Below are 20,119 nucleotides of genomic sequence, written 5' to 3' on the forward strand. Positions count from 1 at the left end.
TCAGATTATTTGGAAAAAACATATGACTCTATGACTACATTACAGAGCCGCCTCTGATGATAATATTAATGATGTTACTCTATATTACAGAAAAATATAACTCCACTTACTTTTTTTAGGGTCGTGTAACTTATCAACCAACAAGTACACAGACTTGTTTTTTGTTACGATCTTGAAATTATTGTGTCGGCCAACAACAGGTGAACTTCTCTCAAATTTCAATCCACGTGTAATACTGCATGAACCAAAAAATAAATTTTAAATTAAAAGGATGATTAAATAAATTACTTCGTGTTCTACTGACACTAAAGTTAAAAAAAAATACTGGCAAAATTAAGAGAAAAATGTTTCTTTGATCCGCAAAAAAAAATCACATAAACAGCAAATAATCTAATATTACTCCCCACCTGAGGGATTTTTTATTTAAGAGTTATTTTAGAACCATGTATCAGTCGAAGTGGGGAAAATATAAGACTGACAAATAGTAATATTAATAGAACTCTTCGCACTGGAATGTTTCGACATGGAAAGTTCACATATTTAAACATCCATAATTATTAAATTATAATACTATGTAACTATGTAAAATTAAGAATTCGCATAAGTACCCATAAATTACATATGAAATACACGTTAATTACATATGAACTACTGTAATTAATTAGCAAACTTTTGACAGTAGTGTAATCTTATTAACTCCTTCAGTAAATTATTAGTTGCGAGGAGTTTTCTTACACACATACATTAGTGTGGAATTTTCCCCTCCGCAAGATTTTACACACTTCACAAAAATAAATATAGAACAAAATGAAAGAGAACATATCTGCTTACCAATAACAATTAGGGGAAGAATCAAGCGTCTAATAATATATTGCTAAACGGAAGAAATAACCGAATTTTTAACAGTTCAATTTCTTGTTAGTTGAGGATTCAATGATACACAAAAACTGAAAAGACGTACGACTGGATCGGAATTCGAACCTGTGTCACGATGCCGTTGCGTTAGAGGGGGATGTGAAGTTTCCGCGCCAAAATTTTCGATATATATATATATTATATATATATTGCATTTTCTGAAAGGTATGTGTATAAAGATTATGATGTTCTGAAATTATACTGATACGTCAACAGAAAATGCTTTTAAGTGGTACTCTTCATATGTAACTTTTTTTTTTTGAGTTTTTCTTCTTTTTTTTTTTTTAATGTGCTTGTCGATTTTCTTCTTTCTGCTTTCCAGAATTAAGAAATACTTCTTGCACAGTGTTTATGCTTGTTAAAATTTTCATAACGTATTAGTTTTAGATTTATATGTCTAAGTAGATATTATCTCTTATCTCTGATGTAGAGTTGGCTGGTATCATTGTTCCTGAAATCACGTGACTGTAAGGTAGTGTTGAAGAGAGTACGAAGCTTGTTATTGTGGTGAATTTTCGTACGTAATTTACATTGCTTTAAAATAATGGGCCGAACTCAATGTGTGTATAAGAAGCGTAAATTTTGTGGTAGCATATATACTTAAACTTTGAGACTGGGAATGATCCCAAAATGAACAGACTAAAGGTGAAGTTTACAACGATATCGTGTATCATTGCGTTAGATTACTTCTATTTTTATATTTTGATTTTGAGATAACGGTGCTTAAATGTATACAAACTGCTTGGTAGAAGATGAAAAAAAAGAGAAAAGAGAAATGACATGTTGTTGAATATATAGATAAAATGAGAATATAAGAAAAATATTTTATCTGTAATGAAGTTGTAAGGAGAGAAAAAAAAATAGGGAAATGGGGATGGCGCTGCAAACACTAAGTATTGGGGAGCTGTGCTCTCAGTTTTTATTCAATTTTTACTATTTACATTTCAATATTTTTGACAATTTGTTATTTGTTAAAATTTTAGTATACTGTGATTCAGTTTCAATATGCTTCATGCGCCGTAAGGGAGGTAACTGGAACTGGAACTGGAAGAGAAAATAATAAAAGGTAACATTCATAAAATGATATTTGTGAAATTAGTCCGTGTTGATATATTATATGGACTGTGGGCTGAAATAAACAATAAAATGTTTGTTGTTGTTGTTAAATTTTAAATGGTGCCGAAAACACCATTGAAGTTAAGTAAAGATTAGTTTGAAGTTAAGCTGTCTCGATATAACTTTCAACACGGAATTTACTTTACTAAGAAGTGGAAAACGAATCTATAGAAACTTAAAAATGAGTATTCCTGGAATTGAAAATACAAATACTGAAGGTGGTAATATAGAGTTACCAGGTATGAATTCAGCAGCGAACGTGGCTGATATTATAAAATAGTTAGGTCAACAACTGACTCACCAAATGGACAGCAAGTTTGAACAACTTACCCAGCAAATATCACAGCAACAGCATAAAACGGATACTCAGTTAGAACAAATGTCTCACCAAATGGAACAAATACAACAAAATATGGATGCCAAGTTTAAGCAAATAGATCAACAAATAAATCATAAGTTGGAACGAACCGATATTAAAATGGAGCAAATTCTGCACCGATTTACGGATGTGCAAAATTCTGTAGAAGTTGTCGAAACCATAGTGAATGAATACAGTAGTCAAATTAAGGAATTGCAAGAAGAGATAAACACTGTTAAAGAAAAGTTTAATATTTTAAATCGTGATCCGTTCCAGTTGTCAATACTGAACAAATAACATATCAACCTGAAGTAGCAGTGGACGTGGGGGATTCTTCCGAAAGATATTCAATGAAGCATGACAGCGAAGCTAGCATTTGGATAGATGGAAGAAGAAATCATTCGCATCACCGTAATAGATATTTATGTAAATTCCAATCGTTATAAGCACATTCATGAGATTAATCATTTTAGATTTAGTGAGATTAGGTCCTTGACGAAATTTAGTGGAAAAACAGACGACATTCCGGCCAGTACTTTTTTAGAAAAGTTCGAAGATGAATGTAATTTAATGGGAATTGGCCAATCTAAATTTCTGAAAATATTGCCTCAGTTCTATTACTCCCATGCTCTGTGTAGTTCAAGGCAATCAAAAATAATTTACGTAATTATTTGGATTTTAAGAATGCCTTGCTTACTAACTTCGAGAATGACTTCGTGTTGGCCAGTAGGGACGCTCTAGTTCGGAATCAAAATTTTACTACGAAAGTGGACCGAAATCTCACTGATTTTGTCATATCTGTGTACAACGTATTAAAATTAATTAATCCATACTAACCGAAATCAAGAGTAATAGCCTCAATACGAATCTTGTTACCTTTCAAGTTACAACAAATGCTGATTTCTGCGCAACGTGTGTTAATTTTAATCATCTTATTATGATAGTTCAAAATTTTGAGAGTCGATTTACGTTACAGGCTAATAATAATCGTAATCAAGTTAATTATGTACCAGTTCGGAACATTAATGTGAGAGAAGAAGGTGTTCGTAATGCGAGAAATAATAGGGGAAGGTGTTGTACCTTTGGAACAATGTACCTTTGAACACCTGTGCTTTTCTCGAATTCAGAGCTATCTAGGTGCAGTGATTAAAATTCGTTTGAAAGATTAAATAAAAAAAAAAGCACTACAAACGAGTTTGGCTGTTGTTTACTGAGTGTTGTGCCGAGTAATGTTCCTTTTAATTTTTTCACCCCCAAAACGAAGATTTTTTGTAGTTACCTTTTGAGTTTTGTGCTCTTCGGTTTTCGCAACTTGTGATATTTGTTTGTCCAAACTTGGGGTAGAATCATTGGTGAATACAGTAATATTTTTAGTTTTAACATCTGTTCAATATTTAAGCTAGTGGAGAACTTTTTTTCGTAATGGTGACCCTCTTGTACCTATGAACATTAATGCATCGTGTACCTTTGAACGATAAATAATACTGTTTAAAGCTACACAATGTAAGTAGTTAAAACAATTGATATATTTTATATAGGTTAGGTTAGGATATAAAGTTATTAATTATAATTTTAAGTAGTTTCTATATATTCGCTTATTGTATAACATAATGTTAAGAGTTGTATATGCTCAACTTTATTGTTCACAAGTTTTTGTTAGAACTTCTCTTCAATTTTTAATTTAATTAATAAAATTTCAATTCTGGGGAACTTTTTATAGCTAAACCTTTTATTGCAATTTATAACTGTTAATATTTACGGCTTCTTTTTATATTATTGCCTCAGAAACGTTGTAATTATCATTTTGTTCAAAGGTACAAGAGGGTCTGTTCAATGGTACACGACCATAATGTACCTGTGAACAAAACGGATATCCTCTTGTTATATTCTATAAAAGCTAATGTAATTATGTAACACGTTTAAAAATCGTCCTATCTGATAGCAAAGAGATGGCACTTCAAATATACGACAAAAATTGGGGGAAAAAGTGCAGAATGTTAGCACCAAAATTTCGAAGAGACTAAAACTGTTCACAGGTACAACGCCTTCCCCTAGTAGATTCAATGGTAATTAAAATAGAGTTGAACCTAATTTTACCGGTAGTAGAACCGAATCTAATTTTAGAAGGAAATGGAACAACAACCGTAATGCTTTTTGGAACCAAGCGAATGACAGATCTAATTTTACCCGAAATTTCGCAATAGATTCATAGGTGGCAGAAATTCTCAAAATAGGAATCCGAATACTGTTGAAGCAAATCATAGACAAAACTGTATACAAGATTGTGGCGTACAATGTAACTTAATTGAACTCTTTGTCAATGTAACTTAAGCTAATGTTGTGGCGTCCGGGAAAACATATTCAATTGGTTTTTGTTTTGTTTCACTTTAAACACCGTAAGGATTTCATTTGTTATTCATACTTTGAATTCTATAGAGATAATAAAAATAATGGTAAGTTGCAGCAAATTGTGGAATGAACACGAACACTGCTTGCTAAAAGTTATGATAAATATGCTCGAATAAATACAACATATTCTATTATATTCTAATCTATATAAACCTTGCTAGTTCTTAATATAATAATTTCTTTATTTGTGTTAATCCTGAATATGATATTAATCAAGTCTTATTTATTTCATTTGGTGTATTGTTATAATTTCTTCATATTTCATATTTCTTCTGAATTTTATGCAATTTACATCTATGTATTGATACAAATATTGTTTATTAGTATTGTACGTATGCTCAAATGGAAGAAATAAGTTATATAGTATGTCAGCATATACTGAGTTGATTTGTCAATAAGCTCCCATAATATTGATTTGAAAAATCTATGTTAGGTCCTAAATAATTGATAAATTGATCATATATTTTTTTTTTTAAATTTTAGTCCTCTTCATCGATGATTTTGTGCAATTGGAGTGGAGATGATTGTTAAATAAATGTAAGAATTAGATGAAATGAAATTAATATATATGTATTGTAAAGTATGTATACGAGGGCTATTCGGAAAGTAATGTATCCATATATGTATAAATATGTAACGGTCCAGGATTCTTTCTTGAATTGTAACCAATTAAAGAAGTTCGTCGGGAGCCATTGATACAACGATATTGTGTATCATTGCGTTAGATTACTTCTATTTTTATATTTTGATTTTGGAATAACGCTGCTTAAATGTATACAAACTGCTTGGTAGAAGAAGACAAAAAGAGAAATTATATGTTGTGTAATATAGATAAAATGAGAATATAAGAAAGAGAATTTTATCTGTAATGAAGTTGTAAGAAAAGAAAATAATAAAAGGTAACATTCATAAAATGATATTTGTGAAATTAGTCCGTGTTGATATATTATCTGGACTGTGGGCTAAAATAAACAATAAAATGTTTGTTGTTGTTATACGTTTATGTGGGAAACTCTTTACTACTTAAAGTGGAAAGGTTGGTTCTACTCCTTTTGTTCCTTATTCATATTAAAAATAAAGCTCTGATAGTGGCAGGTTTCCCATCATTGATCTGAAACTATCTAATGCTCTATGTTAGTGGTTCTCAACCTAATTCCTGTCACGACCCCATTTTATCACATCCTCTTGCCAACGACCCCCTTATAATTTCTGGTATGTAATAAGTTTGTGTGGGATTGTTAATATACCTATTGCGGAGATCCCAAGATATCCATCTATTTCTATAATAGTAGAATCCATTTCTTGTATATAATGGATACAGTAACTTCCCTAAAAGCGAATGGACTAAAACCAAACTTGGTCAGTTCATTCATATTACAAATATCGAACTCGATTCGTCATACTGTTTCAAAACGGAGGCCGTTTGAAAATTTTAAATCTTCGTAACTCCTTAATTTCTGATCGTATGATAAAAGAATAAAGTGATTTCTAATTTTGTTTTTTAAGAAAAAACTTGGACAGGTGTTTGAAAAGTTAGCAAATATTTTAAATGACTTGATAATGTGCATCACGAAGATTGAACCGGACATATCCACACTAGTGAAATCACACCATGCTCATGTCAAGTATCTCATTAGCTTTCAACTTTAATTGTATTTCAATATGTAGATTTTGTTGCATTTGTATTTTTCTAGTATTTCAACATGCAATTATCATTAGTTTTACACCGTACTTCTTTCGTTTAAGTGGATTTTTAAACACTCTGAATATGTTGAGAATGTTTAGTAGACCTATTTTTTGTTGTTCTTAACAGTATATATAAAAATAAAAATATGCCTTTCAAAACAAAATTCAAAATAATATTTAAAAATATTTTCCGGTATTAGCTTCTAATTATATTTATCTCTTCCGCTTCTCTTCGAAACCCCATGAAACTCTTTCACGACCCTCAGGTTGAGAAACCAAGCTCTATATGCTACATGCTCCTGTATTTCTTGTGGAGTAAGTGGCAATTTAGAACTGATGAATGATTCAGAAAATCATGTTGGATTACCAAGCAGCGTTAGCAGTTCACTGTACTGCATGCAACTACCGCTACACATTCTGGACATCGAACGCATGTTTTTAATATTATTAAGTTAATGTTAGGTTTGTTTATGCATCACTCCAGGAACTTACACCAAGTCACTTCTGAATGAGATATGCCAAAGACGTATCAAAAAAGAAGAGAAGTCTCTTGAAACGATAACCAAGCAGCGCAGAATCAGTAAACGACGACGAAATCTTGAACATAATAATGACGACGATGATAACGCCTATGGAAATGGCGCACACTAAACAAAATCATAAGGTTTCACAAAAACAAAATCATTTGAAAGTTTTAAGCTTATTTTATGAAAAAACTCAATTTTCGTATATAAATGTACCTTTCTCTCTATAACTGTTAACTGAATAGAAACTAAAATTGTTTAGAAATCATTGTATTATCGGAAACTTTATACATTTAAATAAAAATAAATGCAAAAGTTATTAATATGAGTATTCAATGTTCTCCAGAAAAGCAGTTATTGGTTCACTATCATTATCTCCAGTTCCCAAGGTAATAGGACATCTCTAATACAAATAATAATAATTTCTAGGTATTTATGAGAACAAGGTACAAATGTATTTTGTAAGTAGCCAAAAATTCTCCATTATGCAATATAGGAAGAACTAAACTTGCGGCGGCAAAGTTCCGTAACAACAAACTGAAAACATTTATTGACATATCTGCGAAGAAGATACTTTCTGCGATAAAGACTAAAGACATAGGAGCTATTTTTTTTTTATCACTCCACAAAAACGTGTACATCGCCCCTTAAGAATTACACTACCCCGTCCGCTCCCTACACAGCCATATATTCTATCACTGTTGAAGTTGCTGCTCAGCTATTCAGACCACATGAATTGTTCAGTGAGTGGACTGAGCGGTAGATAGTGGTTAACGCAACGGCGCGGAAAGCCAAAGACACGGATACATATCTACATATTATATTGCATCCGAGGATAAAAAGAGTCGTCGTCTTAAGTTTTCATTGCTTTCTGGCCAGTTCGAGTCATCAACTGTGCTGCTAAGTTGTTATTCCTTGCTATTTGTGTAGAATCTCTTCTTAAAAGTAGTCTTTTGTAATTGACAGAGGTATTTCAATCTCTTGAAGGTTGGGTAGGTATTTATAAATTACTTTAATTTTCCGAAGGAGCATAAGAAAAGATATTTAGAAACCTTTCAAAGATGATTCCATCTCAAATAGGCAACTCCATCTTGATGCAACTCATATATTTTGAACACTAGCGTCAATTACCCTTCTCACTGGGTTAAAATAAGAGAAATTAGTAATGTTCTGTTAGTCAGTCACTTTTTACTATTACTGAAACGCCCTCTGATATCAGTCATTGCTTGATCATTTCTCTATATCTCCCCTCCCCCAAGTTACGTGCAACAATTTGGATTTAAACGGCATCGGAAGTGTCACTGTTCATCTCAGCAATCCCGAACTCAGCGATTCGACTAATATCGGTCATTTTCGATCATATATATATATATATATATATATATATATATATATATATATATATATATATATATATATATATATATATATATATATATATATATATATATATATATATATATATATATATATATATATATATATATATATATATCCCTTCCCTCCCTTACGTTGCACCATCAAAGTGAAATGATAAAAAACATCCCAGGGCTGAACTTCATCTATGTGGGAAATTTGATCGAGATTGGGTCGGGTGTGGTTCAAAAGTTACAAACATTGTCACTTTCAATTTTATTTATATAGATTTGCTAATAATACCCAGCTGTCAAGAAGTGAAACATCTCTATCACTTAAATAACGTATTTTTTAAGAAGAGAATTAAAGAATGAGCTCCTTCTACTGTTTGGAATTCATGTCTGTGATACGAAATTTGGAATGGCGGAAACGTGTTAGGCTCACCGCTGAGTATCCTATTATTAGTACATAGTGGTATTGTAGTAGCATGTGCATACAAGCTTCTGGCAATTTCCATTGTTGGTAACGCTGTGTTGCGGTCCATATGGATTGTTGCTGCTATCGTTACCATAGCAACAAGAGCTGATCAATTATCAACGATTGTGTGACTGATATGCAGTTCAGTAGAGCATAGTAGTTAGACATAAAACTTGAGATTTCAATTCTAAAAGAACGAATCAAGTCAGTGGCTAGAAAAATGATAAAATTGTTTCGTCCTTGAACATTTTTCCGATTACAATTGCTTACCCATTAGCTTCAAATTCTTTCCCAAAACGATTTTACCAAATCTGAATTGAAATCAGTAATGTAACATTTGACAATTATCAGAAACAAATATTCATATCCAGGAAGTTAACTTTTGCCCAATCAAAGATAACTGATCAACTCCTACGCATATAATTCTAAATAAAAAGATATGAAACATTAGTATAAACAGAATAATTACGTCAACAAAAATTTTATTAAATATATTTGCACAAAACTCAGCTGTCTTATTTGTCAAAAAGAAAAAAAAAAAAAGAAAGAAATATTACAACTGTAGTAAATAGTTACCCGATAATAGATATTAGAGTACATTCTACGTCTCCTACTATATGCAACGTTTTCCTCTCCTCGTCAACTTCCAGCGTCCAATCCTTGATAGTTTTCTGACTCTGATTTCCTCTTGGATTCTGAGAAAGGAAAAATATTTAATTTAATCTAGATTTTGTGACCATCCATCTTATATGCAAAAATAAAATTTAAAATACACACCTCGTAAAAAAATTTAACCGGCTTTAAAAAATGCGCTAGAAAGTAGAAAATAACTTACCCAAGGGGGTACAAATATACCCCATGCATATGTTTTACTATATATTTTATGTTACAGACACCCGAGGTTGACTAGTGTTCTTTACATTGTGGGCCGGACTGTAAGGGAACTTATTTCCTCAACAACGATTATTTGTATGGTGATCTGCTTACGTATATGGCTAAAACTACAATGAGGTACATCTGTACTTCCTTTAGGTATCTATGTTACTTATTTGTTTCAAGTATTTTATTATTGTAAAGAGCAAAATGAATAAAAAGTAATATTAGAACCTATTGCAATATATCGTTGCAATATTGCATTCATATTGAAATATTGTAACCTTTTCTGCCACAAAAATATTACGAAGGTAATACAATTCTATAGCGTATAAACAAATTTCTGTTTCCTTAACCTAATCTACCGAAACTTAAACTAACCTACACTAACAAAACCAGCATAACCTAACAAAGCACAACCCAACATAAACTAATACCAATATTATCGATGCCACAAACAAGGATGTTTCTAATTGCAAACAATTGTATTGAGATTCACCTGTACCCCTGCTGGGAATCCAGAGTTAAAAAAATATCATGGGTCTCCAAGGGTTAAAAGGACTGAAAAAGTACATTTTAAAAGGTGCTAGAACGTTACTATTATGGAGAAGAAAAAAGTGTGTGGCAATGAAACAAATTATTGTCTAATATAAAACTATGGTTACAACGGTAATATTTATTAGATACTAGTTGAATATACCCATGCTTCGCACGGGGGCTGTATTTGGAAGTTAACGCCTGTGGGAGTATCACCATTGATCTCAGTGCCCGCGAAAACTATGGATTTGATACTAATATCGGTCATTTTGGGCTATTTTTTTTTTTTTTACATGTCTCGCTATAGAGAGCGAGCGAGAGGAGTGACTCCAGCGGGCGGTGGTTATAGGTATCAAACTCTACGTAGACCCAACCAAGGTAACAAAATAAAGGTACAGTTATTACAATTAACAATCATAATTTCAATTAATAATAATAATAATAATAATAATAATAATAATAATAATAATAATAATAATAATAATAATAATAATAATAATAATAATAATAATAATAATAATAATAATAATAATATAGTGTATAACCAATGGACAGAAAAGCGAGGCATATAGATAACTCAAGTCGTTATAGTATTATCCATAATTAAATGTAGTAGTTATAAAAAGTTAATGATAGGTTAAGAAATAGATTAGACAATTACTAAGCCTTGTAATAGGTTTATAAATTCTCTAATGTAAACTACACAATGGGAAAAACGTTGTTGAGTTCAACGGGTAGTAACTGTATTCTCTGTGGTTTAACATTAGATATGGTCAATTAACAGGTTAACCAAAAAAATTACTAATAAAATAAGATTTGTTAGAAATATGAATATGGCCCAGTGGTACATCGTAGATACCTACCCAGTATATTCAGGGTGACATTGTATGTGATAAATATAAGCATCATACATTGCAGATACTGAACTAATTGTTTTAGTTATGTGTATCATATTATGCGGAACGTTAAAAAAAAAAGTTTAAGGAATGCACATACTTTAATCGACTGTCTACTAATATACTAGTACAAAACGTGAAAGTTTTTATGTCGTCGGTGCTCTTGTCCCCCCTCATGCGAAGTCTGAAATGACGCCCCAGCTATTTATATCAAACTACGAATACGTAAACTCACGACTGTTGAAAGAAACTTCTACGCGACGAGCCAAAGTTGAAGAATCCAGCCAATTGATACTATTTAAGCTGAAATTCTAAATTCAAAAATAGTGTTAAACTAACTAACAAGGTATAGAGTCTTCCGTATATTGTGGTTTTGTATATCTCAAATGTCAATTACTGATGTCATGCTCACTCAGCACATATGATTGTACAATATTACACTTTAAAAGGTATGTTTCCGATGACGGAATAAATTTTAAAAGTGGCCGGAGGACCCACGCATAGCAGTTTCAAATGTAACTTTCAAGATAGCTTCACGCTTTAAAAAAAAAAAAAAAAAAAAAAAAAAAAAAAAAAAAAAAAAACGTGAGGCAGATATTATGTGTGAAAATTTTGAAACTTTCCCCCGAAGTCTGAGTCGAGCCGCCACTGTAAAGTCGAGCCGCCTTATAATTCTCAAATGGCTAATGCCGACGTTGGGGAAGCTCGTGGAAAAGGGTTGTAATCGGCAGAAGAGAATGTTGGACAATATTACTGCTTTGTTATTTTGGAATGATTTGCAGGTGCCAGGACAGCAGTCCTTTCACTTGTACCTTTTGATGAGTGACATGCAGGCTACAAATGTAGAAACCTAATGCATGGACTAAGATTTGGAAATCAAAACGAACAATGGAAAACTGCAAGTCATAAAATTCAATAGAACGAATAATGACTATGGTTGGAGTAATGTTAACAGGAAAATACAGGGTGTTTCAAAACAACACCGACAACGTTTGGGAAGTGATTCCTGACACCAAGATAAGACAAAAAGTATAGAGCAACCTGGGTGAACAAATGCTTCCTTTTGGAATTACAGGCTGCCGAAAACACGAAAAAACGAACTTTAAAGGTCCATAGCTCCAGAACTATGAGACCTACCATAGTCGGATAAAGACTTCACTTAGGAACTAATGCGTGAACTATCCAAAAATACATGTTTCAGAATCCAGAAGTCTTAACCCAACTACGGTAGGTCCCATAGTTCTGGAGCTATGAACCTAGAAAGTTCATTTTTTTTTTATGTTTTCGGCAGCCTATAACTCCGAAAGGAAGCATTTGTGCACCCAGATTGATCAATACTTTTTGTCTTATCTTGGTGTCAGGAATCACTTCCCAAACGTTGTCGGTGTTGTTTTGAAACACTCTGTATACACAATACGTATCGCAGCAACTATATAAAAACAAATGGCGTAGGCGATGTACGTAGAGACGATACGTATATATACTGTATATATGCTACCTATCTATTTATCTATATCTATCTATCTATATCTATATATCTATATATATCTATATCTATATCTATATATCTATATATATCTATATATCTATATCTATATATACATATACAGTGGCGGATTCAGGATATGATCAAGGGAGGGGCTAAACCATATTTTGCCGTTTTATCCAGTGTAAAACAGGATTGAAGCCCATTTTATTCAGTGTAAACCTGAGCGTCAAGGGGGGGGCTATAGCCCCTATAGCCCTCCCCTTGGATCCGCCACTGTACATATAGATAGATAGATAGATAGATAGATAGATAGATAGATAGATAGATAGATCAAGTGGGAGAGTTCCTCTGTGTAAGTACGGATAATGCTCCCCCACACCTCATTAGAACGTAACGATATATATACTTACGTAAGGACTGGTAGTTCCTCTATATAACTTCGGTTTTATCTTGGGACTCTTTCCATTTTTAGTTGTGTTGAAATGAAGGTCAGACGATTGATTTGAAGCATTCCTGCTGAAAGACAAGTCCGGTACGTTTGTGGCTCCTTCAATTCTGTCCGAATCATTTGTAGTCTCTTGGTTTCTATTATGTACTGTCTTCTTGTTTGAAATCTCACTGCATCCGGTATCATTTAGAAAGCCACGGTCAGATAACTGAAAACTGTCATTGCTATTTTCTTTGTCTTCAGTATGAACAATTGTTAATGGTCTGTTATCTATAAAATCATCACTACTTTGTACAACTTTGTCTCCATCTACACTCCCTTTGTTCTGCCTAGTTCCATTGTCTACATGGTAACAAGAATTGGTTGTGTAATTATCACACGTCACTCCCACCGGATCCGAAGGTTTGTTCCGCACAGTATAGTTTCCAGTTTGAATCTGATTCTTCGTTCCATCACGAACAACATCTGAAGAATGTTCATTATTTGTAAGCACATGGTGTTTTGATCCAACATCAAGATTGTTTCTTCTTTCCCTAAAACGACTAGGAGAACCTATTTCTTCATATGAATATTCATCCGAACCACCCTCAGAATCTGAATTTTCATCCTCCTCTCTTTCCCTTAAACTGTTCACAAATTCACGAAAACTACTAAAATCCAATTCTTCACGACGTGTAGAACGTTTGTTCGTTCTACGCTTAAAATTAGTTTCAGCACCAGTAAGTGATGCGTTGATAGGAGGGCAGTTTTTTGCTTCCTGCATTTTGCTACCAAAAGCTTTACAGGTATCTTTATTTACATGTTTCTTTGAAGTATCTTTATTATTCACGTTTTGCACACACATACTCTGTTCACACTTATCCTTCATATTATTCATGTCATCTCGTTCGAAACTTCGACTCATACTAAGGTCTAGTGGAGATGACTGTGTAATTCTGATCCGATTTCGTTGATTACTAGTTTGACTTAGATTGGAAGACATTCTGCCCGGTGACTCATCGAAAATGTCGTCCAATGGCGAATAGTTGTTGTTCGTTCTTTGGTAATCACTTTCTGAATGTTGACGTTCTATGTTTTCTGTAAAGATAAAATTACCAATTAAGAAACGAATAACACTGCTGTCGCATTTGAAGAGTGTTGAGATAATTTCATAATTAATGAAAATGTTATATTTTAATACGCCATTTGAAATAATAATAATAATAATAATAATAATAATAATAATAATAATAATAATAATAATAATAATAATAATAATAATAATAATAATAATAATAATAATATAGTGTTAGAACAGCGATCAGTCAAATACAGTACCTTGTCAAATTTAGACCAAATATATTCAGAGGATAAATGTTTGAACAATAATAAATGAGGAAATGCAATTTTCGTTTCCTTACAACAGTTTTGAATCAGTCTTAAAATTTACAGTTTGACATCTCACATGCTCTTTTTTTTAATACCTGAGAAAATAATTATCGTTACTTTTTTAAAAAAATCTTGAGATTTTCTCATTGTAATCACATTCTACCTAAATTAGACCTATTATATAATACCTATTGATATTAATGTCCTGTCCTAACATTAAGAACTTTCAGTAGAATGTTTTGTAATAAGTAAGTGTTGGATAATTTATTATTTTCGAAGTTTGTACTATTGTCTGTTCATTTAACACGCGTCTGTTTTTCAATTAGTAAAGTTTCAAAAGTATTGTCTATTGTTTATAAATGTAAGCGGTAAAATCATATCTAGTTTTAAGACATAAATATTTGATAAACCTCTTTTGTACTCGCTCTAGTTTATGTAATACCGGTACAATAATAATAATAATAATAATAATAATAATAATAATAATAATAATAATAATAATAATAATAATAATAATAATAATAATAATAATAATAATAATAATAATAATAATAATAATAACAATAACAACAACAACAACAACAACAACAACTCAAGCATGCTGTAGTCCTAGCGTATAGCAGCTCAACGTCAACGTGAACCCGTAGCAGTAAAAAAGTTACAACGAAGTACTGTGATGAACGAATTTGCAATTTCAGCTTTTCTTGAAGTGTGCGTCTCCGTAGTCTGGAGTTCATAAAGATTACGCAATATTAATTTTAGTTCTACGGCATTTCATTAGTCAGTGTGACAGCTAAAAACTAGAAGCGATCACTTCATTTTTTTCATCATTCACATGTTACCAAAAAAAAAAGAAAGAAAGAAAGAAAGAAAGAAAGAAAAAAAGAAAGAAAGAAAGAAAGAAAGAAAAAAAAGAAAGAAAAATAGTGTTATTTCTTCTAGCTCTGTAAGAAGGCTATAAAATGCTATAAGTATTGTGAATGTACAGCTATTTCTAACTTTCTTGTTTAAAACCTTCATAATACGAGTGTGACATTCCTCCCTATGGTTTTCAGGTTCTACGTTATGTATGATAATTTTGAGGTGGTGAACGTTTCGCTGAGCATATCACCAGCTCCCTTAGAGTTTGCATGAAGACAAGCATGCTATTGACATTTATAAGTAGTCCTGTTTTCTGACCTCTGCTTGGCTGGGCTTTTATTGGAACTTCTTCACTGCCGGCGATCTGGTCTTTATAAAGAGTGTTGCAGATCGAATTTAGCTTCCATATTCATCATTAGTTTCATCAGTGGCGGGTGCAAATTGGTATTTACTCCTATGACTCACCATAGAGAAAGAAATACTTCACACAACGAACAGAAGATTTTAAAATATCTTCTCTGAATCAATAAGAAAAGCCGATGGGAGACGAAAAACGCAAGAACTAGTGGCCGCTCTTGAGAGATGTTGCATCGGAAAATAAAAGTACGGATCACCGCTCAGAACTTTTTCAATCCAATTTCTTAAAATAAATAACGTTATGTTGAAGTTATTACTGAAGTATATATTTATGAAATATCAACAATATCACATTGTAATAATAATAATAATAATAATAATAATAATAATAATAATAATAATAATAATAATAATAATAATAATAATAATAATAATAATAATAATAATAATAATAATAATATCTCACTCTCAAGAGCAAATTACCTGTTTTTTTACTCGTATTGTCTGAAAAGATCTTTTATGAAATTTCGAGTATTTCGTATTTGCATTAAAAAGGATAGAAAATTTGACTCAAAGAATGACTAAAGAGAGTGAATTCATGGACTATGAATATAGTTCACAAATTGCTGCATCACTTTTAATGTTATAATTATTTTAAAATAAGAATAAAGATATTTTTGAACTTATGAGACGTATCATCACAATTAAATCATTATAAATGTATAAATATTAATGGGAAATGATTAAATATGTATCTATAAATGTACAACAATATTGCATTATAGGAACAAAGTAGAAAGTACACTTTGGTGTCTATATACATATTCCATATTTAAAGATCAAGATTCTAATTAAATTAATCTGGCTATCCATTGAATACTGACCTAGTGAATACGCTCTGAATTCTGACCCAGTGGATACGCTGATGTGTAATGCTATCAGCTGTTTTCGTAAACTCATATGAACTTCCGAAATAAACCTGCTTCCAAATTAAAATGTATTATAATGAAAACACGGAATCCCAAATGCGAGTAACCGTATTTCAAAATCCTTTCATTTCTGGTATTAGCTACTTACACTTGATGCAAGGTATGAAATTCTGATAACATGGAAACTAATCATGGACGCCCGAAGGTGGGGACAGGGTGGGGCCTAGGATCCTCCTGTCTCACGAAAATGTATACGTAATATAGCAAATCACGTATATTAAATACCAGAAATACCAGAGGTAATATAGCAACCATGGAGATGGGCTCCTCTAGAAAATTTTCTTCGGGCGCCCCTGAAACTAATGGAAACGAAAAAGAAAAAATACTGTAATTATGCGCGTGTCAAAAATGGAATTTCCCATTGGATCTTTAATCCAACTGTATTTTGTGGATGATTCACCAATATGATATGTTACTGCACAGGCGAAAGCAAAAGCTAATAAACACAACTACAAAACATAACATTGTTACACATCATTAGTTGAAAACACAAATAAGTTTCTAAGTTTGAAGTTTCCAATAAATAAATAAATAAATAAATAAATAAATAAAAAACTCAGCCACATCTGAAATTTTCATTACAACTGTTTTTAAAATCCCATTTTTAGCAAACCGAAACTCCACTGACTCTTGGCAAACTTCCCTGACTATTCCCGGTCTTCTCAAATACCCTGCCTTTTCCCAGTTTTTCTGGTAGGTTTGTGGCCATCTTAATAATATACTGATAATAGGGTTACTATATTTCCGGGATCGTACTGAAATCAACATCTGCATCGCGGCGTCCCGAAAATAAATTTCGGGAAGCGAAAATGACCTGGTTTTCGGCGAATAAAAGAAAAGTATTTTTGCTCAACGTTGTTTTGCAATATTCTTTAGTTTATGGATATAGCAACTTAAAGCACAAAGGAGTTAAATATGAACTGACAAATCCATAACATTTATTGTAATATTTGTCGGTATCTCTCTTTGCATCGTCTAGAGATCAGAAGTTGATATTTAAAGTTTGTTTTATGTTACAATATTATATTGTCCGAATTTTCTTTGTATTTCTGGATCGCTGTACCGAACAATACAAAAAAGAAAGTTATGGTTTAGGCTTATGTTGGAACATTCAAATATCAACTCTTGATTACGCTTTCTATAATATCGGATTTTTTTTAAGGTAAATATTCAAAACTTTGATCTAGGACGTAGAAATTTAATACTTTGCGTTGTTACACACTAAACAATGATAACGTGTTTCACCTCAACATGGGAATGTTTCCGTAATTTCAGTATGGTAATTGTTGACTTTGTTGTGAGTGTTGTTCACTGTGGTGTGCTGTGTGTAGTGTGTGGATCCTGTGACTAGTGACTTATTCATTAACTGCCAAGAAACGTGATTTTGTTGGCAATGTCACCAATAAGACAGTGATGTTTTGTTGACAAAGTACATGGTAATTTCCTATACATAAAAATAATAAGAATAAATAATTAAAGACAATAACAATGAAACTGTTTTTTTTTTTGTCTAAGTGTAGGGTCATGTTTTCAATCGTCATGGTAGAAATAAGACATTACGGACCATATCAAATCTGAAAAACACAAAACAGACAGCCACTCAGACTGCTCTCACCTCTGAGAAGCTTACATTTTTAAAACTCCTGTTCATATTTTATTCTCCCTAATATATGGTGTAAGTAGTTTCTCATCAAAAAACTCGTAAGAGGTAATTTACTTTCGGGGTGAGTTTTCTTCGAATTTCTCCGTAAACGCCTCATACTTTTGTTATATACATAAATTTTACTCATAATTCTAGTATAGTGCGATTTAGTTGAAGAAATTGAACCAAGAAAATTTTTTGCAGTAACCCTTTCCTTTTATTTTCCGATATGACATCCCTCAAGACCCGTCACTAATTCTTGTGTTTCTCGTCTCCCGTCAGCTTTCCTTATTGGCTCAGACTGGTAAATTTAATATTTTTTTAAAAACTCTTCTGTTCATTGTGTGAAATATTTCCTTTTCTATGGTGAAACAAAGGAGTAAGTACCAATTTGCATCTGCCACTGATAAAACTAATGATAAACGTAGAAGCTAAATTCCATTTCCAACACTCTTACAAAGACCAAAACCCCATAGTGAAGATGCTAATTTTTAAGATAGAGCAAATTTTATATTCTTTAGACCTTCGGCTATATGGTTAATTACAGGATACTACAGGACTCTTTGACATAAGTTACATGATACAAAAAAAAATCAATGATGAATTTGCCTTTCTGAAAATTTTAATTTTAAAAAATCGCATTCTTACGTATCTTGTTTCGAAAATTGGCGATACTTACAAAAGATTTTAATACCCTGTTTCACATATCGACTTATATACTTTAATACAATACTGCTTGCTGTCTTATAAGAGATTTGAAGAAAAGTTTCTAATTTATGCTACTAAAAGGAAAGGTATAGAAAATGTATGTTTTCTGTAGATAATTTTCTGTAAACAAATTCAATAAACGAAATTAACTATTTCTCGCTGTAATTTTAAACGTGCAAGTATGTATATCACACACTATTCTAACTAAATATTGAATTAAAGATCACTCTTTAGGATTGGACGAATTAAATAGAACTTGATGAACACGATCATTTTAAAATATAAATTCTTATTCAAGTACTTTTCGTTAAGAACGGGAATCTTTCCGGAAAAATAATTATGAATTTGTTTCTGGTTTACATCATTAACAAAAAATATAAGATATTTTCTCTTCCAAAGAATTCATATAGGTAAAAGACGAGAAATGTTCGTTTCCACATATTGGCCTACCTTTAAAAACACACTTTGTGAAAATAAAATTCGTTTGAGAAGAAATGTGCATGCAATGGACGCTGGATAACTACAATTAAAAACAACACCCTGTAATCTTTCTCCGCCTTATGCAGAGTCGTTTTGACATATGATTAGCGTCATACTAAAGGCCTGACTACTCCAGGAAACATATGTTAGTCGAACTATTTAGTAAGGCACTAATCACTCGTCAGGACGACTCTGCATAAGGCCCTCAGTGTTTAATAGTTTAATCCCTGTTTATTTATTTTTTACTAATATTAATTATGTGTTAGATATAACTATACTCGACTGGATCGTCACAAGACCTTCTCTCACGATCTTAAGAACAATGCTATCACCATTATGGAGGGTTATAAGAACCATTTGATATCAAACTAATATAACTTAAATATATCACTGTTAACTGACTAACTCAATTTCCTATGGAACCCGAAGGTTTAATACCGCGTTTACAAAAGCTCTCCATTGACTTCTGTCCTTAGCCAACTGGATCCAGGTTCTACTTTGTATTCCTATTTTTGCGAGATCCATCTTAATATTACGGCTTTTCATCTACGCCTAGGTCTTGCTAATGGTCGCTTTCCGATTGGACTTCCAGTTAGAACCTTCAAAGCGCTCCTACGTTCTTCTATTCTC

The 20,119-nt window shown here is 32.1% G+C and overlaps 1 protein-coding gene across 1 annotated transcript in view; it reads right to left on the reverse strand.

Moving 5' to 3' along the window:
- Window positions 1–20,119, reverse strand: part of LOC145685269 (uncharacterized) — a 98,110-nt gene that overhangs the window by 11,624 nt on the left and 66,367 nt on the right. Inside the window, exons 5-7 of the mRNA XM_081757637.1 lie at window positions 13,047–14,161; window positions 9,418–9,536; window positions 111–235 (exon numbers count right to left, since the gene is read on the reverse strand). Of these exons, the coding sequence (XP_081613763.1) occupies window positions 111–235; window positions 9,418–9,536; window positions 13,047–14,161 (1,359 nt within the window). The remainder of the gene's footprint in view (window positions 1–110; window positions 236–9,417; window positions 9,537–13,046; window positions 14,162–20,119) is intronic.

Source organism: Thermobia domestica, chromosome 5 (assembly GCF_964235325.1).
Source record: "Thermobia domestica chromosome 5, izTheDome1.hap1.1, whole genome shotgun sequence".
NCBI lineage: Eukaryota > Metazoa > Arthropoda > Insecta > Zygentoma > Lepismatidae > Thermobia > Thermobia domestica.